A 25588-nucleotide genomic window follows, 5' to 3' on the forward strand; every position below is an offset into this window, starting at 1 on the left:
CCTTCTGAGTTTGTGGTATAGGATGTACAGACCCTTTTCAGTGCTACCAGTTCTTCTGGTAAATTTCTGTGTTGTTGTTTTTTTTTTTTTTTTCTTCCCCCCCCCTCAAAGTCTTTTATTCCTTGTTGTTTCCAAGGTTAGAAGGCTACAGGAACATATTCTGGGGCACTGTAAGATGGGAGAAACATGCAAGTCTTCAAATCAGAGCTATAGCTTCCTCCCACTAGCAACAACATACATCCATGGCAAACACAAAGGACAAGAGGGAGAAGGAAAAAAGACTACCTGGAGAGATTGCTACATGCTAAGCAGCAAACAGTGTACTTACTTACAAAGGTAAAAAGACATTAATTCAAGTTATGAATGCTAAAGCTAGGCAATTTTTCCTGGCTAATTGCCAGTGATTCTTACAGTTCACTAGGCCCAGTAATGGCAGTGAAGTGCCAGCTCAGCCCACGGAGGAAGGGAAGCCTGCACAAGGAAAAGTGAAGGCAGAGAAAGAGCTGGAAGTGGTTCCCAACACACAAGGCTATGGCTAGAAAGCTGAACTTGCTGTAAATGAGTTACCTGCAGCAGTACAGTATCATCGATGTGGTGTTCATAGCAAGCAAACTCCCTTCTCTAGTGTTAAAACAGCTACTGTTCCCAAGCCTGCTCACTCTCAGCTGGTCCCAGTTCTCTACATGATAGGGCTACTGTGCACAGTGGCCTGCCCTTGGCATGCTTTGGTGAATCCCAGTGTCATTTGCAGAGGTGCCGGTAGCAAAAGGAAATGCAACACATGGAAATCCCATGGCCGAGGAAGCCTTGGGGAAAAGCTTGTCACCAAAATCAGGTGTGGAAGACAACGGGCCGAAGGAGGCAACCTCTCAGCCTTGGAGAAGGCTCCACGGAGACCTTATTGAAGCTTTTCAGTAGTTAAAAGGGGCCTATAAGAAAGATGGGGACAGAGTTTTTAGCAGGGACTGTTGTGATAGGACAAGGGGTAATGGTTTTAAACTAAGAGGGGACATTCAGGCCAAGACGTGCAGAAAAATTTTTTTACAATGAGGGTGGTGAACCACTGGCCCAGGCTGCCCAGAGAGGTGGTAGATGCCCCATCCCTGGAGACATTCAAGGCCAGGCTGGACAGAACTCTGAGCAACCTGATCTAGTTGAAGATGTCCCTGCTCATTGCAGGGGGGTGGACTAGATGACCCTTGAAGGTCCCTTCCAACCCAAACTATATGATTCTATGATATGGTTCATAAGTCAGAGAGACAGGCGAGTATTTTAGGCTTAATGTTTTATACGATGTCTTTGAAAGGCATCAGCTGGGACAGTATGGTCACATTATCAATATTTATGTATGTTTTTGAAAGATGTGGTTGTCACAAAGACATTAAACAAGGCAAAGCAGATCACTTACAGTAGGAATTCCCCCCTGCCCCTCCTCCCCACATATGCACATTCTTCCTGCATGGGATGCCAAGAGGAATTAACAATAAACAGACCCAATTCCTCAGTTTCCTGGTAAAGAGAGAAAAGTAGCAAAGGCCTGTTGCTTTTGACTGAATATCAGAGAAAACAGGAGACTGGCGAGCCAAGTGAAACTGTATCAACAGTGATGAGAATTATGACTAAGCCATGTTTCTCCACTTTTTCTTTCTTGCATTATTGATTTTTAGACCAAAAAAAAATGAGACTGGGAAACGCTCAGAGAGAAACTTGGTTCTGCAACGAAGAGGAATTGATAACCCCAGCAGACATCCCAGGCCTCAATCCAAAGAAAATATAGGAGGCAAACAAAACCTTCTTTGTGAAATGGCAGGTTAAGGCAAATGGGTTAGATGGCATTAAAGCTGTACTGTAACTCTGCTCTGAACAGAACATCAGTAGAAAAGACATGATGATGTTGTAAAACCAGATTAGGGACTCAGAGGTTTTCAGCAGGACAGCTTGGACCTCATGCTGCAGCAAAAACAAAATCCCTGTGCCAGATTTCTCTGCTCCTCTCTTTTTCCCTGTACTCAATACTGGGGGCTGGGTAACTCGTGGTTTTCTTTCTGGCTAAAAAGCGGTTTTGTCAGCAAGAACAGCAATTTATGCCTGCAAAGCTGCCCTTCCCTATTGCAGAAAATTTACTGCAGCTTATTTAATTCACAAAAGTGACAGATTAGCAGCTCTTCCAGAAGCCAGATGTAGTTTAGCTGCATAGAGTAGAGCCTTTACCTCACACCTTTGTCAGTGCCATTTATTCACCATTTGAAACTCTCCCGCTGTCTTTGTTTTCCCCTCACCAGTCACTGCTAGGTTATCTAGTATGCGTTTATGAACAAATTTCAGACAGTGACAGATGCTGGGATGTTTCTTCCAGGTTCTCTGCAAGAAGTAAAATATCTCTACCTGCCTCAGCACAGGAGAAAGCCCAAGATGAGCTGCGACCCACTTCTAAGATATGTTATGTATCCCTCAACACGCCAGGCAGACACATTACCCCTTGCCAGCTTGCTACAGGGGAGAAATCTGGCTCCCGCCTTAATAAAAAGTGAGGGGCTGGAAAGGAATGAAAGAAAATGCAAGATTACTGGTAAAACCACTAGGAAGTAGAACACCAATCCAGAAATCAGAGCACAGGGAAATACAATGCTGCAGTGGGAACAAGACTGAAGGATTAGAGGGAGATTCTTGGAAGTACATTTCCCTCCTTTTCTTCCCCATCCTCCCTGCCCCACCTCCTTAAACACAAGGGGGATGGATGAACAGGACACTGTTGGGCACCATCACCCCTCCCATCCCTGCATGGCACAGCTCTGCTGTCCCTCCTACACTTGTTCCTGCTCTGACTCCCTTTATAAAAGCCATTGAATAATCACGCTGTAAGTGACGAAGTGAGAAGAACGCCACACTTTCAACATCAGCAAGTATTTCTTCAGATCTGTTTGGTTCTGGAAAGTTCCCACTAATGTACATTTGCTTAAGATGTTCTCCCCTCCCAATTTGTTCCAGATTTTAAACCAAGGAACAGTGCGTGGCATGTAGAGATAGCATCTGTTAGGAGACACTGCTAATTTCAGTTGCACCTCTGGAAATGGCCAACAGAGCAAATGCAGTTAATGTTTATTTTTAATCTAAATGTATTTTTTTTTAATCTAACATATTCTTACATTCTAACACCCAGTAGCTTGGGGCAGAACCTTTAATCTGCTCTATCTAGGCAGTCTCTACACTGAGAGTATAACTATGCTTCCGCACCAAAGAGACATTTTGAACAACCTCTATTGTAAAAAAACTATATATTTTCCTATATTTCCCTAAATATTAGGAAAAATTTCCTCACATAAAGGGTTGTCAGGCATTGGAATAGGCTGCCCAGGAAAGTGGTTGAGTCACCAGCCCTGGAGGTGTTTTAAAAGATGCGTAGACATGGTGCTGAGGGACACGGTTCAGTGGTGGACTTGGTAATCTTAGGTTTATGGTAGGACTAAATTATATTAAGGGTCTTTTCCAACCTAAACGATTCTATGATTTATGATTCTAACCACCATCTGGCTGTGCCTACACAGCTGCTTTCTTTTCCCCACACAGCCAGTTGCCTGATCTAGGTTAGAAATAAGGATCTATATAAAGGCCTATTAATAATAGTGCTAAGAGGAACAAGTTGCACTGATACCACCCTAGCAAGTTCCTCCATAAATCACAGAACCATACTCAGAGATATGACCACCAGTACACATTAGACTGTCCTGTTCTGGAGGCAGAAGTGGGATCCTGTTGTGGCTGAAACAGTCCTCCAGAAGCCCTGAACAGAGGAAGCAGCATATATCTTAACGCCTGCTAAATCACAAAAATTAGAGCTGGGTACCCTCTGACAGAGATAAACACACATTCATAGAATTCTGACCCAGAATTGCCCGTGAGCAGCTAGCCCTCATTCAGAGAATGTTCAGCGTGAAACGCCTTCTACTCAGCATGATTTAAATATATTTTTGACTGTTTTCTACAGAAATGAAGCTTGTGCAATAAAGCTGTGTGTACACATACAAATATAGCTCTACATAGCTCTCAAACACGCTGACCAGCTTCGTCCAAATCTGGGAAGTGGCAATCATCTCCAAGAGGTCTCACAAAGAGACAAAGCCTGCCAGTGCCTTCTGCAGCAGAGATTTCGGCCCCATTGAACACTGGAGGACCTTCCCGGCACGGGCACATCATGGAGGTTGTAAACAAGAGAGCTTCTGCTAAATTTCCCACCTCTTCAAACATCATCCACTATTATGACAAAACAAAACTCTAAAAGAAATCAGATGTCACTTATCCCATTGCCCATGGGACTGTTTGTTTTCTCTAGACAAGATGAGGTCCAAATTATACGGACCACAAGCTTCTCTAACACATAGAAAAATATACATATATACAGACATATAGATATCCACAGACCCAAGCCAAACAAATAAGCATCCAGTCTTCTACAACTTCTAAGCCACCTTTGCACAACTGCTTTGCACCATCAGCTCATAAGCTACACTGACTTTTGAGACCCTTAAAGACAAAAATCTTCCCAAGTTTTGGTAACACCTTTTTGCTTTTATTCTATTGTTGTTGGTGGTTTAAAAACAAAACAAAACACCAAAAAAACAACACCACACACAAAACCAAGAACAGTTTTAAAATACATACTATTGCACCTCACAGTTCTTTAGCAAGAAGTTTCTCCCTTTCAAAAGCCTCTCAGTCAATAATCATGCTCTCCCTGTAATGTGGAACTCCTGCTCTCTGCTGGACACAGCTTCATAGATTTCAAAGGATACCATCAACTAACACGGCAGGGAACCCAGCCCTGACTTTTCAATCAAAGCTGCAAAATTAAGACCTTCAGCCAAAATCTGATTTTAAAGGTTCAGGCCCAAATGCAGTTTTTAACTAAAATGACAACAGACAGCCATAGTCAGGCAGGTGCCAAATGAAAAATCAATTTATTTTAGTGCTTGTTTCACAATTCTCCCTTCAATACAGACAAATAGGTACAGCTCATTCAAGACTTCATGGGTTATTGCTACACATCACAGCATATTTGCAAGTTCCATGACTAATTCTTCAGAACACTTTCAATAAACACAGAAATCTTCTTTGAGTACAACTGACTTGCTTTGCACCTCATAGTAGATGGAAAACAACAACTGACTTGCTACTTCAAGCACACTGATATTCAGATATTATTAATGCATGGGACCCCAGGGAATAGACACTGGAATCATACAAACCCCAAATCAGAGGCCTGTGTTACAGAAGTTTTCTATGCCCTAACAGTGTGTGTTACTTCTTTATTGAAATAGGAGATTTGATTGAACTAAGATAGAAAGAGATACACAGTATTGTAATGCTGATGATGTTCACAAGATAAATGGGAATTGAAGTGAAGTAACTGTCTTACACTGGTGTCCCTGACACATTCGTATCAAGGATCTTAATGTGGTCAGACAAGAGCATGCATCCATCTAATCAAATGGACAAGCACAACTTAATTTTGTCATGCTTATTCCTAACTTCTGCTCTCCATTCTGCTCCCTCCCCAGCTAATTTATGGATTTCATTCCTTTTGACCATCTTTTCTTAAAACTTAGTATCCATACTCCACAGTGCTCCCACACAACTTCAGCTACCACTCCAAGAAAAGAGATCAATATATACAAGACATGATTATGGATGGGGGGAAAAAATCTAGTAAAGTCTCTATATACCTTACCTCGAATAAAGCTTCACAAAAATCTAGCAGAAGCCACGCACACCAAAAGTTCTGGCTTATATGGCTCTTTCAGTAAAGGACTGACCTTTTAAAAAAAACACCAACCAAACAAAAAAGCCCCACAGAGGAGTCTGGTCAGTGACTCAGGCTCTTTCACTAACTACAAAATAACAAGACACTTTTCTATCTCCAAATCAGGAAACCAAATTAAAGTCTGAATTACTCAATCCCACTGCTGACAGCACTCTGAACAATCAGTTATGGCCCATGTTCTTTGCACATTGTGCCTTTGTAATCGCAACCTCCCCTTCTAGCAACTTAGTACAAGTTTTATTTTCTGAAAAGGGGCATTGCCAGGGAGTTACTCTGTAAATATTATTTCTGGAAATGATAGATCACTTGTGCACATGATGATTAAAAAATTCATAATTAACACCTCGTTACCTCCCCAGGTGTATATTGGCATGTTCTCATACAACCAGAGCCAAAAAAAAATCGAGCTGCTAAGCCATTCAGCTTAGCACTGTTCTTTCAGTGAATGTCTGGCCAAATAAATACATTTAAGTAGTGGTAGTTATGAGTTTCCTAAACAAGCCATGGTTGAAAATGAAAACATATACCATATAAAACCAGGTATGGTGTATCAAAGGCTTATTCATTTTACCTGAATACATAGTTGATGTACTGTTGGTCCAGATCACTGGGAGAGGAAGGAAAGAAAAAAAAAAGATGTTCTTTTAGTACTGCAGTTCATTTAGTATAAGAGATCAGTATATTATAAGTATTCTGACACTGTAATATTATATTAATATTAAATAATATCTGACACAATAGTATATTTAGGCTAAACTAACATAATATTATAGTTATATACATTATAATCAAAATATTATCAATATATTAATCGGCATATTAATTTACACATCTTTTGCACATTATTTTTGTTGTTACTCTGTCAGTGGGAGTTCTATTTGAAGTGAAGATAAAGTGAGACTGAGTAAAATTTAGACCCTTTAAACCGAGATGGAAAATGGTTTTGAAAGAAATGAGTTTAACCATATCCTATGCACGTAAATACTATGTACATATACATAATACGCAATGGCAACATATCAACCTCCATTCATACAGACAACTGCAGGTTATAGACACTGTGAACATGTAATGTCACCCGCTTTCAGAACAACTATTGTCTGGCTGAAGTTCTAACAGCACATGGGATTAGTGCAAGGCCTCAAGGTTTTTGAGGTGCTCAGCCTTCGAGTCTTGTGGCAAGTCACCAGCTGCTCAACGCTTTTGAGGTGGTGTCGCAAAGGGAGATACTGACAGATTCAAACCATGCAGCCTGCAAGGCTAACACAAACTAACATTTCCTTTTCCTACCTGTGCCGGTAATTAGGGGTTCTTTTTCCAGGACTGAGTCATCATTCTTGGATAATACACTGCTTAAAACTAATTCAGTGTTTGAGTTAGAGGTATAACTATCAATAACCACATGCTATTGTTATCAACAATAAATAAGGCTCCTCGTGCAAGTTAAGTCATTAATGATTAACCAAGAGTGGCCCAGCTCATGCTGATAATGCAGAGATCCCTACAGTTTACCTGGGTGCTACACAGATGTGTCTCTAACCCTCTTTGATAGCAATCTCTTTCTTCTTAAAAGAATATTAAAACACATTACCTTAAAGAGCCAGGTTTCCATAACTTGTGAAATACTTTGTAAGCCCCTGTAATTGAAACAACACGTGTAATTGCCATAACATGCAATCATTCTGACAAACAACTGCTTGTGTGGCTGTGGTACCTGCAGACGTGGAACCCCTCTGAATTACAGTTTAGCAACGTGGCACAAGGGATGCCCAACCCATGAGTAACATGAACCTATTGCTTCAAACTAATGGTTTTCCAAGTGTTATTGTCTTGGAGCGCTGCCACGCTATGTGTTTCTGCTAGCCCTTCTAAAGAAGAGACAACTCCTAGCCCATGGCAACTACAAAGGAGTGTGTGTAAATACATACAGGAAAGTGTCACAGAATGGGTTCTGCAGCCCACCCCATTTTTCGGGTAACTTCTATGATGTGTTCATCTCTGCAGACCCCTACAGTTGTTGGCTCTGAGCTGTCTTTCCTGTTTAGGGTTCTCTCAGCTCTAGGCTCTTCAGGTTCTTTCCACTCTTGACCTACCCACCCCTTGGTCAGCTCCCATTTCTATTCTTGGAAAAGCTTTAAGCACTCAAGGAAGGAAGAATACAGCTTCAGGCTCTATTTTATCACACCCCTTCTTCAAGGCTTTGTTGGGTTTTTTGATTCACAAATTAAACCAGAACATAAAAAGCAAATCCAGTAGAACACTATGTCATAATGTCCTCAATTCTGCCTCTGTTAGACAAGCTGAAGGGCAGAACACATGTTCTGTCACTAATGCTCTGTCTTTATTAACTGTGTGATAAGTCAGTTCATCTGTTTGCCCTTTCTTGTAGCATCTTAATTCTGTGTTAGTTGATAGGAAATCTAATTACAAAGAAAAAAAACAAACACCAGTCATATCAACAACTTTCTCTCAAAAACAAGTGAAATGGAAAGCTACATTTAGAGCATAAACATTATGTTGGCACTTCCTACATGTTTCAAGCACACAGAAGAGGCCTCCTGAAGACTCTCTAGGCAGCTCTCCACCTCCGTGCCTTAGCAGTGCTTTGCAAATGAGACCTCTTGGCTTTGACAAAGCAATATCATAGCTTGTTACAACAAACAAGTATTTGAAGTGGAAAATGCTTAGCTTTTTGTTTTATCTAAATGAGCAAATGTTTACCATATAACTTTTCCTAAAGGGAAAAAAAAAAAAATCTTATTTGTATGCTAACAATATTTTCCAGTGGGATCTCTACACCTCCCTAGACACAAATAAGCATAAACATATAACCCCTGCCCTGAAAATTTTACAGTATGAATATACAAAGTAAAGAAGGAATCATCCCTAATTTGCAGACAAGACTTAACGTAAGAATGAATCACTCATTCAGTCTATAGGATAGCTAAGAACCAAATACAAGTCCCTTATTATCCAGCCTAATGCTCCAAAAGACACCAGACTCCTACTAAAAAATTACTATTCTTGTTTTCTGCAGATTTTCTGGGTCTCGTTGTTTCTAGCTTTTCACAGAAGAATTGTGTTAACTAAATCAATGTTTAGTCTGAAAAGGACAACAGAAAACCTGACAGGTCATGCAACTCATTGTTAAAAGTTTTTAAAAATGCATATGATTGCGTAAAAAAACCCCAGCATTTCGACATCCTTCCTCTGGGAGCATATTCCATGATATTTTAGAATATTTTTGTCAGTTTTTAAATAAAATCAGTGTGTGCAATAAAGCTCCAACTACAAGTTACTGCTTGTTTTTGGTTTTTTTCCATGCCTCTCCTCTCCTCTCCTCTCCTCTCCTCTCCTCTCCTCTCCTCTCCTCTCCTCTCCTCTCCTCTCCTCTCCTCCTCTCCTCCTCCTCTCCTCCTCCTCTCCTCCTCCTCTCCTCCTCCTCTCCTCCTCCTCTCCTCCTCCTCTCCTCCTCCTCTCCTCCTCCTCTCCTCCTCCTCTCCTCCTCCTCTCCTCCTCCTCTCCTCCTCCTCTCCTCCTCCTCTCCTCCTCCTCTCCTCCTCCTCTCCTCCTCCTCTCCTCCTCCTCTCCTCCTCCTCTCCTCCTCCTTCTCCTCAGAAAGAAGCATCTCTAGTAGACAACCATCAAAAACTCCCAGAAAAGCTTAATGCTGATTAATACTTTATGTCCATTTTCTTATCCACTGTTAACTGACTGCAATATCTAGTTTATTCTGTTGTTGTTTTCAACTTAAAAATGCACTTTCTTCTCTTTACTGAGCTGCTTCATTCTTTCCAAGTGTTTCTTACATCAAGAACCTTCAATATCAATAACTTCATAGTAAAGCTGATTTGCTTCACCAACACATTTACTCCTTCTAATTATTTTTCCAAAAGAAAATGACTTACCAACACAGATCAAGTGAATTAGGGCCCATAAATAACCGTTTGCATCAAACTGCAATAAAGAACACCTACATAAATAAATGCACATTCATGTAAACATACATATTGTCATTTCCCTGCAGTTACCTTCACAGAGCAAGCACAGCAAGTGGGAGCTGTGCTACAAAGAAAGAGAAGGCAACTAAAGAAGATGAGGAAGAGTAAAGTCTTTCCAGTCCCACTGAGAGATCTGCATACGTCAATTACCCAGGTTCTCTGTTAGTCCTGGCAAGGATAGCTCTATTTCTTTCAGATATGTACACCGTTTTAAACAATCTGAGAATATAGACTCCAGTCAGTTTAGTCTTGTTTTGGCAGTCAGGCAGGGGCAAGAGGATCACAGGAACATCACTAAGGTTTTTGTCTTGCCTCCTGTCCCCTCTTAGCCCCTGAGCACTCTCTCCTCAAGGCTCTCACTAACTGCAGAGTATCCAAAAAAGTGGTTTAAACAGGCTTTCTTCACAATCAATAGGGAAAAATACACATGGAAGGGATTTTTTTTTTTTAAATTGAAACAAGTTCACATGGCATATTTTAGATGTCTGCTCTCAGGGGAGATGAATTACAGACCAGAAGTTCCTGGCTCTGTACCACAGACTATGAAGGGAGCCAGAGCAGGTGCAACACTTCTGGTGGTGACATTTGATCAGATGCAACCAGACAAGTTTCCAGATTCATCCCATCTGACTTCAGATGTTAACTACAGTATCTAAACCACAGATTCCAAAAGAGAAAAGCACCTCCAAGGAACAGATCTTTGCTGGACTAAGCACTCTCTAGAGGTACCTTCTTTCTTTCTCCAGTAGCTACAGGAAGCATGTAGATTACAAAGCTAATTTAGGAACATACCGAAAGCACTTGCAATTAATTCAAATCTAAGTGATGTGCTATAAGCCTTGTAAGAAGTTAAACCGTGGTTTCCCCAGCGACCTTCACCAATGAGCTGTATGTCTGCACCGCTCAGAGGTTTCACCATGATGCAAACACGTTGAAACCAGCAAGACTACAGCACGGTAACAGGCAACATTTACAATTCCTTTGCAGGAATCCCACCCTAGCTTACAAGTCAAAGCTGCATCCCCCATGTTCTAATAAGATGGCAAACATCAAGGTCTAAGTAGAGCAGCTTTACAAAGCAGAGCTCACCTGTGCGTCACACCAAGGAAGGCACACTGCTGCTGCCAGGAGGAACAGCACACTGGAGAAGAGAAAAAAAAAGACCAAAAGCTCGCAACCTGGATTTGTTCTCTCAGCAAAGTATAGGCAATTCCACTCAATTTTACACTGACATTTCATTTGTTTAATTTTTATTCTATATTTTAACAGTAATTTCTGCCACCAAAATTTAGTTTTACATTGTGCATTCTTCACAACTGATACACAGCGAAGTTGTATGAAAAGCAGCACAAAACATTCCAGCAGTGATAAACCCATTTTTTTTTTTGTATGAAATACTACTCTTCACTTGCCATGTGGCTTCCCTAGGCTGCTTCACAAAGGCAAAATTAACTGATTTGTGGCTGTGAACAGCTATACAAATGTTCTTTCATCAAGGTGAATGCCTATTGCAACAATTCCAGGAGAGGTGACTATTTAAAGTTATGTTGTAACTCCAGAACACAGAGCAAAGTGGGAGTGGGTGGTATCACACTAGCAATGGCTTAAGGACAGCACAAGTCCTCCCCTAGCTACTGCGTGGCTGAGTCAGTATTTCGACAGGCTACACTGAACACACTGATGTGGTATTTCTGTGGACTGTCATTGTTAATAATAACACACATTTGCTTTTGTAACTTATTTTCTTGCTCTCTAGGGGCATAAGAAAAGATAGAATGAAGATGATATAAAACTGGTATCCTTGATGATAATCCAGTGGTGAAAACAAGGCCACAGTAAGTCAAATAATGGAAACAATAGGAAGAAATTAGGAAGATGGTGTCTCTAAGTACACTAAATAATAACCCAACATTATCCAGAGCTAAAAGATTACAGAATGTAGAAGACCGCAAATATGCATTCTTCCAGGGGATGGGGGGTAGAAACACACTTCTAATACATGACTGGCTGACTTCTGTTTGTCCCTTTCTATCTCCTTTTTGGAGCCTAAACAACTGGGGCCAAGGAGGTTTGGTAGGTTGTGTAGCTTAATATGAACTATTCTAGCAGAACTAGGTATCACTAACCTTTTATTTCTTAGGAAAGGCATTTTTTAGCTATTTTCTATCACACTAATTACCTTTCTCTTAGTGTTTAAGACTACCCACTGGAACTTCAAACCTGGTTTCCATCTCCTTTCCAAAAACATTCTTACAAGCACTGCTTTGTTATTCAGGAACACTGGCCTTCTCACTTTTTTGTTTTTACAAGGAGACAAATATGTATCTATTCAAGCAATTGTTAAAAAAAAAAAAAAAAGCAAATAAATTTTAAAAATACTTAATTACTCCTATGTTGCAATTTGGGCTCACCACCCACGAGAATGTGCCTTACATTCTTCATTGTTTTGGTGTTCCATTATCTGAAGCAAATACAGAAGCTGGAGTCAAAACAAGTCTGAATCTGAGCAGTTTTAAAAGCTTACCTACAGACTTTCAGATGAGAGGTTTGCTGTAAAAAAGAAAGTATGATTAAAAAAAATTAACATTTGAAAATCGTGAAATAGTGCTTTCTCCTTCCAAAAAGAGGAAAGTGATGACAGCCGATCTGACTGCACCAAACATTAAAAATCCAGCAAGCAACATTCAACAGCCCATTACATTTGAGCACTGCTTAGCAAATGTAATCTGAAAAAAAAGAACCAGGATTACAGATTAGCCTACTTCAACTTGATTTATATTTTCAGATTACTTACCAGCAGGTAAACCTAAAACCAGATGTGAACTTTATACCCGGTCCTCAAACTTAACTTGCACTATACCAAAACTGTGTATTGTATGTACTTAAATATTGAGTATTCTTAATTAATTGGGTACTACCCCAGCCAAATCAGCCTTGATTTAAGCTCATTAGAGTTTCCCAGTCCTTTGGTCCAAAATTGTTCCCCAGAAGCTTTCTAGCAAGACCTGTTTTTGCATTATCCCTGTTTTTAAAGAGAAGAGTAATAAGCATGAGAGCTAGAAGGAAGATATGAAATGACACAGACAATGCCACATGGGCATGCCATGGTACACACTGCTATGTCCCTCAGGCATAACCTTAGCGACCTCTTCAGTTTGTCAGGAGGAGCCAACCCAAGCCATTTATTTGTCTTCTATATACACAACAGATGTAGTGAATGGAAGATCTCTTCCACAGCGAGCCAGAGGCCACCGTAGAAGTTACTTCTGTGATGAATGATTTCCCAGTGTTACCTCATACAACAGCTCTCTGGTCAATTAGAAAAGCATTTTATAGCCTAAAAAGAAGAATCCCCAATGCAGTTCATGAGAAACAAACCCAGCTCTTACTAGAGGGCACAGGAAATATTCTTCTGACTTTAATAGGTGTTGGGACAAATTCTCAAGCATTCAAAATAAATCAAAAAATGCTCTGGTTTTGCTGCATTTCCTGTGGAGATGTGATCTATCTATAATCACACAACACAGTAAATATATTACACTGATTAGATCTAAGGACCCAGTCCTCCCTCTCATCACAAACAATGAGATCCTTACATGGGGCACGAGAAAAAGGGGCTATTAACTTTCAAAAGGAAAAAACAAGCAGGATCAAGCCAGTCTTAAAAAAGCAGATCAAACTGTCGATAGGCACTTGCAGTGTTTCATCAACTAAAGCAGAAAAGAAAACATCAATATAGACACTTGCCAACAGCAAAGCTCTCTCTGGGTTTCATTAATGACTAGATATCACAGCGAGACTAGAAAAGCACGTGGCATTCATGCCCATATTAAAAGAAATTAGGTATCTTGCTACATGGCAGTTATATCACAGGAGGTGCCTTGAATGTATCAATTAACAGATCAATTACCTCTTTCTGCACAAACTTCTGGAACCCACAGGTTATAACTTCTGCTGCGTTGTGCACAGTGAGGAACACCGGGATCGGCTGCCGTTGGGAGAGAACAGAAACACCCAAATCAACACAGAACAGTCACACACATAGGAAGGAGCACTTCTCTTAAGTACAGCTGTCCCATATGCTTGTGGTTGCTTTGTTTTGTTTTGGTTTTAAACTGTAAACCCATGCTACATCTCCTAAAAGGGACTTAGACTCATTCCAATCACTATTACGTGGCACAGGCATCTTTAGATGCAGACCATGCTTGCTTCTCCTCCTGCTTTCAAACACTCGGTTTGTTTGTACAGAGCTACCTCGGTGAGATTTGCACCAGGTTTCTGCCTCTAGTTTTGCCTCTCTTCAAATATCTGCAGCCTCCACGGTAAACAGTTCTCATTATTTTTCCTATCTCTGTCTACTGGTACTAAGAATACAGTGTGACTCCTAGCAACAAAATTATGGGCAAGATGATTTCAAGTGATTTCTTTCAGTTACTGCGAGGAAGAGCTGCCAGAAATTAGCATAGAAATATAGTCGTTCATACACAAGTGATGCTGAAATTATACCCAGTGAGGTATCTGGACACCATCCCAACATGAAATCATTAGGAAACAAACCCCAATGATGACAATTGTGAATCAAACACCCATCGCCCCAGGCAAAACCAACCAGAATTAGTGGTTCATAATACTTCCTCTAAAGCAGATCTATGGTCTCTCAGCTGAAATAGAAGCAATTCTCTACTCCAGTTAAGATAATCTAAAGACTAATGCAGTTTTAAGAAGCAGTATTTCCCCACTTGTGTATAGTATTTAAATCACACGAGTAGAGAATGAGTTAATTTCTCAGTGATGTACATGCCTTTTAAGTATCAGGTGATATAAGCAGCAAATACCTCTTAAATTTGACTTTGTTTTCAGAAATCTGGATTTTTTTTCTCATTTTCCTTTTCATTCCCATAAAGCTGGATAAGCATCGCTAATTAAACATTTTAAGTCATAATGACTACTTGGGTGTATCCATAAACCTAACAGTTACACCAAGATAACTTTTAACACCTCTAAATTACCAAGGAATGAAAAAAATCGCACAAACACAACTGGCATGACGTTGTCAGTCCCAGTTTCAAAGGTTCTGAAAAACAATTCTCAATCCTGTTGCTGGACAACTGAGAACAAAAAACCAGAAGTATCTAACAGCATTCTGAGCCTGACACAGTAATAGGACATACAAGAAAAAGACACAAGTTGACAACAGAATTTACATTCTTCTTTTTGTGATTGCAATATGTTGGGTTTTTCTTTCCTTCCTCCTGCTTTTGGCTCTTCCAAGTGTGTTTTGGAGCCAAGAATGGCTCCAGTTTGCCTAGCCCAGTTAAACTTATCCATATGTGTATTGTCTTTGATGTGAGTATTTCTTAAATTTCTGAGTGGGCTTAATGCTTACGAAAAGCAAGGTTTACTGGTTGAGCAGACAGGGAGAATAGACTCTGTACAAACCTCCCCTCGCAGATCTGCATACAGTCCGGAGGTAAGCAGCGCTTCTCCAGCTCCAGCCCTGACCTCCTGGGCAGGGGAGGCTGCCAGCACCTCTACGGAGAGGCACAAAGAGAAATTAAGATTATCACCCTGCCAGTATACAGGAGTGTTTGAAAGTGGGTCTCCTTGGATTTGATCAAAAAAAAGCGTACATAATTTTCTGCTTTAAGAATAAACCCACTCAATTCAAATACGCTGCTGAGGTCAGCCAGTTCAGGTAGACGTTTGGGAGAGTCTATTTTCCTTCTCACTGTGTCATAAAATTGTTGTATGCAAAGTTATTGTAAGTAAAGCTTCTATGTAGGATTGAATTTAGCCCCAGTACAAGGCATCACTCATAACTATGGCCTGAGGCTACTTGTCCTTTTGTCTATCCTCCTAAAATGGCCACAGAACTAGGCCTCTAAATCCCCACTCATGTACAACAAAAAGCCATTCAGAAATGGGATATACACCTTAAGAGGGGTCTGGGATACAAATCAAAACCATCCACAGCCCCTCTGCCACTCCAGTGCATCTCACTCTTGAATGATCAGAGCAGGGACAGGAGGGAAACGGGGTGACTTAGGGATGAATAGGAAGTAAGAAGAAATAGCAGAAAGGATGCAATCCATACCTCCTCCACCTCCCAGGTGAGCAGACAGAAAAGATGCTGCCACCAAGACTTTATTGCTGTTTCCAGGCAGGGCTCTCCTTAGGGATCTTTGTTCAGTTTACACCACGGAAGCCCAATGGAACTTGATTTAACAAGGAGCTAAGAGGAAATAAATGCAATCACCCCCAGACAGAGCTGATCTGGAGGTACGGGGCTTCTGAGCACATGCCTGTGCTTCCCAAATACCACTCAGGTCCAAGATGAGTCCCCCAGCCTTGCTTGTCGGGACAGAGACCTGTCTTTTTCTGCCCTACCTCTCCACTGGGATGTGCAAGGGATCGCTACAAGCAAAATCTTGTCAAAAATTCCCTTCCTGGGGCTTAGGAGCTGGCCCCAGAGTTACATTAAGATGCATTGACAGAATGCAGAAGGGAACTAGTGCAGAATTTGGCCTTGCAGACTACATAAGAGCAGTAAAGCATTGCTGGTTTTTAAAAATTCACATCACCTTTTTTTTTTTTTTATTTTAAACAAAGACTATATCATTTAAGTAAAAAGCATTGAACTTCAGTGAAAGTAGATTCAATATCGTCTAAACATTTGGTAGGCTATTGTGATTCGAATGATCATAAAACTGATTAATCTAACCCTTCCCATAATCTCTTTCCAACCTTCAATTTATTTTTTTTCAAATCCTGGAAAGCGTCAGAAGCCTCTCACTGAAATGATCTTCATCCTTTTCTTGGAAGGATTTCTCACAGGCCCATTCCCCTTTTACAAAACTACAGCTAGTAACTTCTTACAGCTTCTCCCCTACTTGCACAATCCAGACCACTGAGGATCTGTTCTCAAAACACGAAGTGCTCTGGAGAAATGCTGAGTGCTTTGGACTGTCACAGAGGTGCTTTTGGATACTGCTCCACACTGTGCAGGATTGGACCACTGCTCTAGCACCATTAATGGGTTATGTATTATTTAAACGCCTCCTCCCTTCCTTCCTCTCAACCCAGGAACAGTATTAAACACCTTGTATGAAGCGAATGTTTTTTGCTTATAAAGTACAGGTAATAAAGAACCAACTTCTAGTTGTGCTTTTCTTACCAATCTAGACAGTGCCCTAGAGCCAGCATAAATAATGCCAACAAACAGTACTGAAGCAGGAAGCCAAGACAGGATTTCAGACCTGTGAAAACAATTAAAATCCCATTACTCCACCACATTCTGTTTACATACAGCCAGCAACAGTGGCTTCAAAGGAATATAATAACATGTATATATGTACATGTATTTCAAGGGTGTGCATATTAAATTCATTGTCCAATTGTTCAGTATTCCTCTCATGTAGTCTGAGACAGATACTAGTTCCTATCTGGGGTTAGATGAAGTGACTATCTGCAGATATATTCTCTTTCTTTTACTTATTCCCTGGCTTCTATCACTCCTGAAGTGTTTGTGTCATGGAAATTACTCTTATTGGTTTTAAGGAAGAGAAATTTCAGCTAATTTCCTTGATGCACTATAAAAGGAAGAAAAACTGACAAATGAAGGCATAAAATGGCGTACTTGCACAGACAGCACACATTTTCACTATGTACAAATACACTTACCCACCCACACATTCATTTCTCAGCCAGATTTACAAAGAAATTCTTCCTAAAGATCAGATTGTCTCTGTGGGAGCCTGTCTCTTGAGATTTCCTAATGATACTCCTCTGACTAAGCCAAACTCCTAGAGGCAGTTTGACAACTAATGGAGGAATGAAGTCATCGCAGATTGAGCTGATATTTTTTTCAGCCATGGTTATTGCAGGAGGCTCAGGTTTCAGTTCTGAGAAGGAGCTTCAGAATTTGCACTTTTCCTTTTTTTTTTGATCTTGGTATTTAAGGGGAAAAATAGATTGGGTAGGTGGCAAATTTCAGAGAGAATAATGTAAAATTTTGAGCAAGGGAGGACAGAAGTAGCAGTGATCTAAAGTCCTGCTCCAAAGGCTTCCCAGGACCGAAGACACTGCTACCCCCATTCACTCTTCCCAAGCTTCAAACTAAAGTCAAGAAAACGTGAGTGAACAACGCTGGTTCTCAAAATGAAACCAAATTGCTTGTAGTTCCTTAATTTGGATTACACTTGCAGCTAACATGTAAGAGTTAAAATGTAATTATAGGTACCACACTTCATGGAACACAAGAAAAACAGACCACTAAACAATGAAATCAGAACAGTCTGAATGAAGATAAAACATGCCAAAATATTCCTGTAAATACAGACCAAACCCGCACATTTTCTCTTTGTTTTATATATATAATTTTCTAAGAGACTTGATCAAAAACCCAGGGTAAGGAAAATAGAGTAATCTTTAGATCCTCTCACTGGCAGAAATATTTGCTCTGGTTTTTGGGGTAGCCACCATCATTTTTTATACAAACACTGTTCCTTTTAAGGTTATTGACTTCAGCTGCAATTTCATCAAGATCAGGATGTAAAACTGTCATACCTCCTTACCAACAAAAATATCCCCATCCTATTGGAACTGAAACAAATGGAAGAAAGGGGGGAGGGGAGAAAAGAAAGGAGGGCTGGGAAGATGAAAGGAACATACAATGAAAACCGAATTTTCGTTTAGAACATAAAAATGTCACTCTTTCATGTTCCCCACCATTAAATTCTAGGAATCCCAAATAGATCTTCATTCCAAATGCAACACTGCAAAGTGCAATAGAAAAGGACTTCAAATGCCTTTTCCATGATGTAAGGGTAGAAGTTTATGCTGCCAAGTGGAAGTTTCAGGACTGCAAAAGAATGCATGGATGTTTGATGTAATGTGTCAGCACCAACAATCTGTCTTGTGTGTAAACCAATTAGTAGCTTCTTATGTTGGCAATACAGTGATATACAGGCAAAACAGGAAAGCTCAGCAACATAAAAGAACTGATGAGTTTGTGGTGGTTAAGGGTACATCCAAAGCCCGCTTCAGTCAATGGGTAGCTTCCCCTAAACCACACTTTGGAGCTTTGGTTTAAGCAAGGCTCTAAGCCTGGGGTATAAAACTCATTGTCACTGGGAGCCACATCAGCCTCACGGTTGCCTTCAAAGGACCAAATGTAATTTTAGGACTGAATAATTGTAACTACTCCTACATGGGCTGATGTGGCCCCCCGTGACAATGAGTTTGACACCCCTGCTCTAAGCTGCTGCTTAGTTGTTGGGAAAACTCATGTGCTACGACAAATATCAACCAGAACACACAGGACTTATGGTGCATACCAGGACAGGCAGAAGCTGGGCAGCAGATCTCAGCACTAGAAGCTTTGTGCAGATGCTGCACATATTGCTCTGCCCTCCTTTGCTTTGGATACAAGCCTTTGGATACAAACCCTTGCTTTGCATACAAGTTTTGCAGACAGTCACCATTCAAACCTTAGAAGCAACAATGACAGTGACAGAGTCCCTCACAACTGGGAATACTGGGGGAAGCAAATGAAAAGCAGGATACCCACAAAACCTAAGAGAAGTTACTCTAGGTAAAATGCTTTTGTTTGGTCTTTATCGTGAAGTTAGCATTCGTGACCTCAGTAAAAAGGTGAAGATCTCTATGTAATAAAATCATTCTGCTGAGACACTTTGGGATAGCTTGAACTGGCTCAGAAAGACTATGAGATCAGTCCACTTGACAGAGATACTGAGATTTTTGTGGAAACAAACAAACAAATGGGTGGCAGTTTATTATTTGAAGCATGACAAGACCAGGGACTAAATACGGTATTCTTACATATCCCAAACATACACCAAGAACTAAAAAGAAAGCAAAAGAAAAAGAAAAATCACCTTTGGAAATGGAAGGAGGGAAGCAGCTTGAGTAGAAGTGGTACACAGAAGCTTTGAGATATTCTGTTTATCTGTTGGGGAGTTTTTTGGTTGTCTTGGGGACATTTTTTTGTCCTTTGGTTTGTTTTTTGCTTGCTTTGTTTTGGTTTTACTACAGGAGATACACGCTCCAACTCCAGTTCAGCAAAGCATTACAGCACGTGCTTAATTCTTCTTCTAAAGACAGACAGATTTAAACTTATGCTCCAGTAGCTGGCTGAATTATAGCCAAAACATGTCAATTCATTCTGGTAATTTAATTCAGTCTATTCTAGAAAAGGCATTCCGGATTAGCTGAACTAATGATGAGGTTTCTGATGACTTATCTTCATCACTTTTCCTATAGTGTGCTGACATCTAGTGGCTTGAAATCAAAACATGAACTTATTTTTCACTTAAACCTTTCTTAGATAAAAACATCCCCTTTGACAGCAGAAAATGGTTCTTATCCAGTATTTTCTTTAATGTCTTCAGAGTTTTGAAAAAATAAAAATATCTTTTCCAAGCTGGAAAAAAATATTCAACTTCTTTAATTTCACGATTTAAAGCAAAAGTAATAATCTAGTGATGAAAAGCTGAAGTAAAAAGGACATTATTGATGGTTGTATTCCTTTGTCCTTTAGACTGTACTGTGAAGACAAAGCCTGCATAAACAATGTATGTTTTATAATAATGTATATGTATCAATAACTGTCACTAAAGCAAGGTTTGGACCCAAATCCTGCCTCTACCAATATCAATGACAGCTTTTACATCAATATCCTATTTTATCAATGCTGTTGATAAAAGATAGGAAGTTAAATTCTGTTTCTATTTACAACTTGACTAAAGTTTCAGTGGTGATGCAGTCACTTGCACGGACATGAAAACAGAACTAAGCCTGGTTCTTCTGACATACAAACAGAATTTCATTCCAAATGAGGAGATTCAGTTTTGCAAGACAACTGTTTGAAACCCAAAAGGAAAATTCATCAGTTGTCATTTACTTATACAGAATCACTGAGAAAAGTTACATTAGAAGGGCACTCTGGCAGTCGCCCAGTCCAATCCTCTCCAGCTTCTGAGTCAAGTCACATTACACTGGTCATTGTCCAGTAAAGTTTTGAATATCTCCAGAGATGGAGATTCAACAATTGCTGTGGGCATACGTCTTCTAAATTATAACATTTTGCAAAATAAAACAGATACGGCACATTTCATACCACAGAATGGATCCACCTGAGCAGACTGCAGTGTGCTGGATGACTCTTCTGAGTTGCCGTCACACTCAGTTCAAGCAGGTGACCTTTGTCTACAAAGCACCTTTTAATTTGGAGTTTGATTATTATGCCAATCCTGCACTGCAATGGCTGCTCTTGCTGTGTGGCTATAAATGCTGGAGTTAGGCAAGGGTGAGTGATTCCCATTTACAGGATACATTTCTTAGGGAAAGTCAGATGACATTTGTGGACTTCACTGCACTGGGGTTTTGGGGAAGGGTGTGTCAATGCTCTTAACTAACGTTACTAAGGTTTCTCTTATAATACTACAAAATACTCCAGGGAAGAGATGTGGACAGATGGTTGAATAAGTTATCCTTTTAGTTTTCACGAATGGCTATGCTTTTTCGATTGTCTTACCAAAGTTAAACTGAATCCACTTCATATTAGTAATCAGTTGAAGAATGCGTCACTGAACGTTCACTAGACCAAACCACAAGATCTCTCCTACACCTGTGAAGCAGAACGCATACACGCACCCCGACTTATATTTTAGCAAGTTCCTAACTTCCACAACCAACATAACTATGTCATAATGCAGCTACAGAAAATAAGCATTTAGTAGCTACTGAAAACCCCACAGTACCTTGAACACAAGTTTATCTCCACCCAGCCCAGCTTCCAAGAGACATGAAGCAGAAGTCCACCCACTAATGTCTGCCACCTGAAATAGAAACAAAACAGCACCTCTTAATTCTTTATCCTTTTTAACCATGTGGAGCATGACCTTAGAATCCACAGAATTTCTCACAGCACACTCATGACTCTAGTTATCTACCATTTCTCTAGGTTTCCAGGCATGCCTTATTCCTTTTTGAATCTTTAATTTTTGTGGGCCTTAATTTCCTCCAAATTCTTTAATAGTCTGGTTCTCCCACCTCTTGTTTCAAATGCTTTGTAAATTACCATTTACCACAATTACTTTAGTCATGTTACTGAATCCAAATGTTATCATCCCTTCCCACATAAGGTTTTCAATAATAATAGTGATGCTACAGTCATGATGATCTGAAGATGCAAGTGAGATAAGGTTTGTGACAAGAGATTAATATATTTTTATACATAAACTGTTACTGTTAGAACAAATAAACAATATTTCAGGATTCAAAGAATCGCTTCAGCTGAAATAATAAGCCCCAAGGATGACATGTGTAGTCCTAGTAGTTTCAAATGTTAGCTCTGTGACTTCCCATGGTTATTTGTGCTGGGTTTAGATCATAAACTTCCTCAAACTCAGAACACTTTCTTGCCCCACGCTACAACTTGCATAGGAAGCATCAAGTGTCATCAACAATAACACCATTATGCTGCATAAACCTCTGAGTCAAAGCCTCTAAAGAAAACATCTTTACAGCCAGATAACCTTGCACATAAACCACAATTCTGTGGTTTTCTCACTGACAAGGTATGTAACAATTACACACATTCTGCACTGACTTAACTGACTTATACTACCATAAAGGCATTCCTTAGTCTATTATGGACATAGTACGTGAGGCCTTAGAAATGCTTGCAGATAACTTAAAGCTAGTAGTGATGCACACAGTTTTTAAGCTTTAAAATAAGTTATTAGCTTCCTTCTTCCTTAAGACAGTGGTTTTCAGAGAGGTGTTTCATGTTCCTTAGGGGAAAATCCTTGAACATCTAGCACAGTTCAGACAGAGATACTGTACTACAGTGTTAAATCACAGTAACATCTGTAACAGCTAGAGAAGTAGTTTTATTTATTATTCCCATTCACTGCAATGCAGTTAAGAAAGTTTTAAAAATCTCTCTCACACATCGACAAATAAACAAATACTCTACGCAGCATTACATACAGTTGGACAGTGTCAGAGAAGGGTGAGCTCATTGTCCATATGGGTATGATGAATATTCAATGCTATTATCACAGTTCACCTTTTTTTAGATTAAGAGCATACAAGAGCTCAAAAGCCAGGTACCCCTGATGTTTGATACCCTATTCCAAGCCAATGGTTAATTCCCATCAACTTTATTGTAAAGAATTTCCACTTGTCTCAGGTTTTAAGGACAGAAGTTGAAATTAGTAACAGTTCCAGATGCTTAGCTCTATGAAATATAGTCTTGGGGAACAAAACCAATGACTATGAACAATAACAGTGTGAACTGAGTATAATACTCTTTTCCTCCTTTGCTCATCTGTCATAGGTCTAAAGGAAAGTGCATCTGAGCCACTTAATAATTTTCAGGGAAAGGTCACCTTTTAAAACCCAGAGCTTACAGAAAAAGATTAAGATGCTGAGATGCATTTCCAAATAACAGAAAAAGGAAGTAACTGTGGTAACACAGATGCCATAGGGCAGTTACTTGCCACTGAAATATGCTTCTTTACTGTTGATTTACTGCATTTGTATTTTACATACATTACTCAAAACCCTTTCCCCATGTGACTTAAAAAAGTATTCATCATATACTTAATAGAGCTGTGTTCACTTCAAGAAAATGGAGATTCCCAAAGCAGTTATTCTTAAAATCATCAGAGTTCTGTGGCTGCAAGTCAGGCAAAAATATAAACCATGCCAAGCAATAGTAAAGGAATTAAATATATCCAGTGTCTGTGGATTTTCTATTATCTCAAAAGAACAAATGGGTGAAGTCTTGACTCTAAGAGGCCAGATTTTCACTAAATGTCTCTCAAAATATTAACAGCACTGAAGGTATGTATGGATACTTGACAAAACACTAAATTTCTCATTATGATCATTAAGATATGACAATGACTTGGGATGCAGAGCTACAACAAAGGCGAAGCATGAAGATAAGCAACATAGTAACTGTATGTGCCTGAGCTGGGTTTAAGGTTGGTTTTCATCAGCACAGTGAAATAATACACTGCAACTGCACATTATCCATGAGTGCCATTTCCAAATAAGCAAGGCTGTATTATACTACTTTTCTATGCTGAATCGTAAGACTTGCAGAAAAATGAGAAATTATGGAGGCTATTTATTTTAATTACACCACCATTATGACATTTAAAAATTAACAGACACATTAATGAATGCTTTACTAAGGCTTCATAAAGTATGTTCCCTAGACTGTAAAAGCCAGTAACAACGAGAGGTACTAAAGTTAGCTTCAGCATGGAACAGTAAGACACTTACGGATTAAAGCCATTTTTCAAGCAACTGTATTCTTAAAATGGTACTTACCCTTGAAAAAGGGTAGGGTAGGTAAAATTCAGGACAGACAGGACATACTGGAAAACAAATACCAAATTAATGGACATCAAACACCCACAGCATTTTAACATTAACAAACAACCATGAGAGCAACAAAACACAAAAAGTTTCTACCAAAATAAAGAAAAATTAAAGAGACAACTACAAAAAATTGTAATTTCTCTTTCCAAGCCAGAACTGCTGGATGCTGCCCCGGTCACTGTGGAAGTTATCAGACACACATGACTGGACACACTGAACGATGGAGAGAAGGCTACCTTCCGCATTGCTCATTCGCTTTCTGAGCACACTCCATGCATTGCACTGAATGGGAAAAGGATGAAACAACAAAAAGACGCAAGCACTTGTAAATTAAAATCATATCATACAGCAGAGGCAACCTTTGGCAGAATCAAGACCTGTAATCTTAATGTAATGATTAATTCATCTTACAGACCTAACATTCTGTACACACAGCATTTTGTGTAAAACATTAAGCAGTCCATAAAGCCCTTTGGAGATGTAATAAATGATGGGGGAAAAAAAGCAAAGCCTCTGTGTTGTTGCTTTATTATGCTTTGTCAGGGTCTGCAAGTATGCATGCTAGTGTCCTCTCCCACTATATATGTACATACGCAAATAAAAGGCAGAAATACATACACCTTTCAATATGTATCTCGGGATCTAACAACTATTTCTGCAAAGAAGAATGATTGAAGCTTCCTCAGAGGAAAGGTACCTGCCATTCCTTCCAGAAGCCAGCAGAAGCTGTCAATGGCAAAAGGAGAAGCCGAAAGCTTTGAACAGAGAGGGAACTGTGCTGAGCACTTTATAAGGTCCAGTTTTTAGGTGTGAGGGGTGTCACTAAGAATCTGATATCAATATACAGAGCATGTTGATTCTCAAAAGGTCATGTTACACATACGCTTATCAGAACTGCCACATGGGTTTTAAATAAGGAGGATATACCTGCACATGCCTATACCCCTGTTTACATTTACATACCACCTGCAACAACTGAAAGGTTTATATTCCGGTTATTTTTACTGCACTAAAACCTATATTCAGGTTTGAAAATGGAGGCCCTATGTCAAGGTACTTCCAACTTCCACTCAAGTATAGTGAAGCCAAGTGCCTTTTCCAATGTATGATGCAATCTGGCAGCTCTTCTCACCCCTTTCTGTTTAAGTAATCCCTGCTCCCAGCTGTCTGTCAAATCACATGCATTATCTCTCCCTACAAACTTTGTTTCAAACCTGGACTTCAGTCTGCTTCTGGGCATCCTTAATGGCAAGTACACCTTGGAACAGAAACCAGTGGCCAGTGCTGAGATTTTGTTTTCACCTCCAAAATCATGCTTTTTTCCTAAGTCTCCCTCAGGAGACTTATATGC

At 39.8% G+C, this 25588-nt stretch overlaps 1 protein-coding gene across 7 annotated transcripts in view; it reads right to left on the reverse strand.

Annotated features, from left to right (window-relative positions):
- The window catches only part of TMEM241 (transmembrane protein 241), an 88212-nt gene that overhangs the window by 61724 nt on the left and 900 nt on the right, over positions 1 to 25588 (reverse strand). For 5 of the 7 annotated variants that reach the window (XR_010470504.1, XM_065053323.1, XM_065053321.1 and 2 more), the window contains exons 2-10: positions 24187 to 24233; positions 21600 to 21677; positions 16994 to 17075; positions 13730 to 13807; positions 12344 to 12369; positions 10909 to 10960; positions 9727 to 9775; positions 7410 to 7455; positions 6390 to 6425 (exon numbers count right to left, since the gene is read on the reverse strand). Coding sequence is in view for 6 of the 7 variants with exons in the window: in XM_065053323.1 (XP_064909395.1) it covers positions 6390 to 6425; positions 7410 to 7455; positions 9727 to 9775; positions 10909 to 10960; positions 12344 to 12369; positions 13730 to 13807; positions 16994 to 17075; positions 21600 to 21677; positions 24187 to 24233 (494 nt within the window). In the remaining variant the exon portion in view is untranslated. The remainder of the gene's footprint in view (positions 1 to 6389; positions 6426 to 7409; positions 7456 to 9726; positions 9776 to 10908; positions 10961 to 12343; positions 12370 to 13729; positions 13808 to 16993; positions 17076 to 21599; positions 21678 to 24186; positions 24234 to 25588) is intronic. The other 2 variants (XM_065053325.1, XM_065053326.1) reach the window with 2 other exon arrangements.

This window comes from Columba livia, chromosome 2, assembly GCF_036013475.1.
Source record: "Columba livia isolate bColLiv1 breed racing homer chromosome 2, bColLiv1.pat.W.v2, whole genome shotgun sequence".
Lineage (NCBI taxonomy): Eukaryota > Metazoa > Chordata > Aves > Columbiformes > Columbidae > Columba > Columba livia.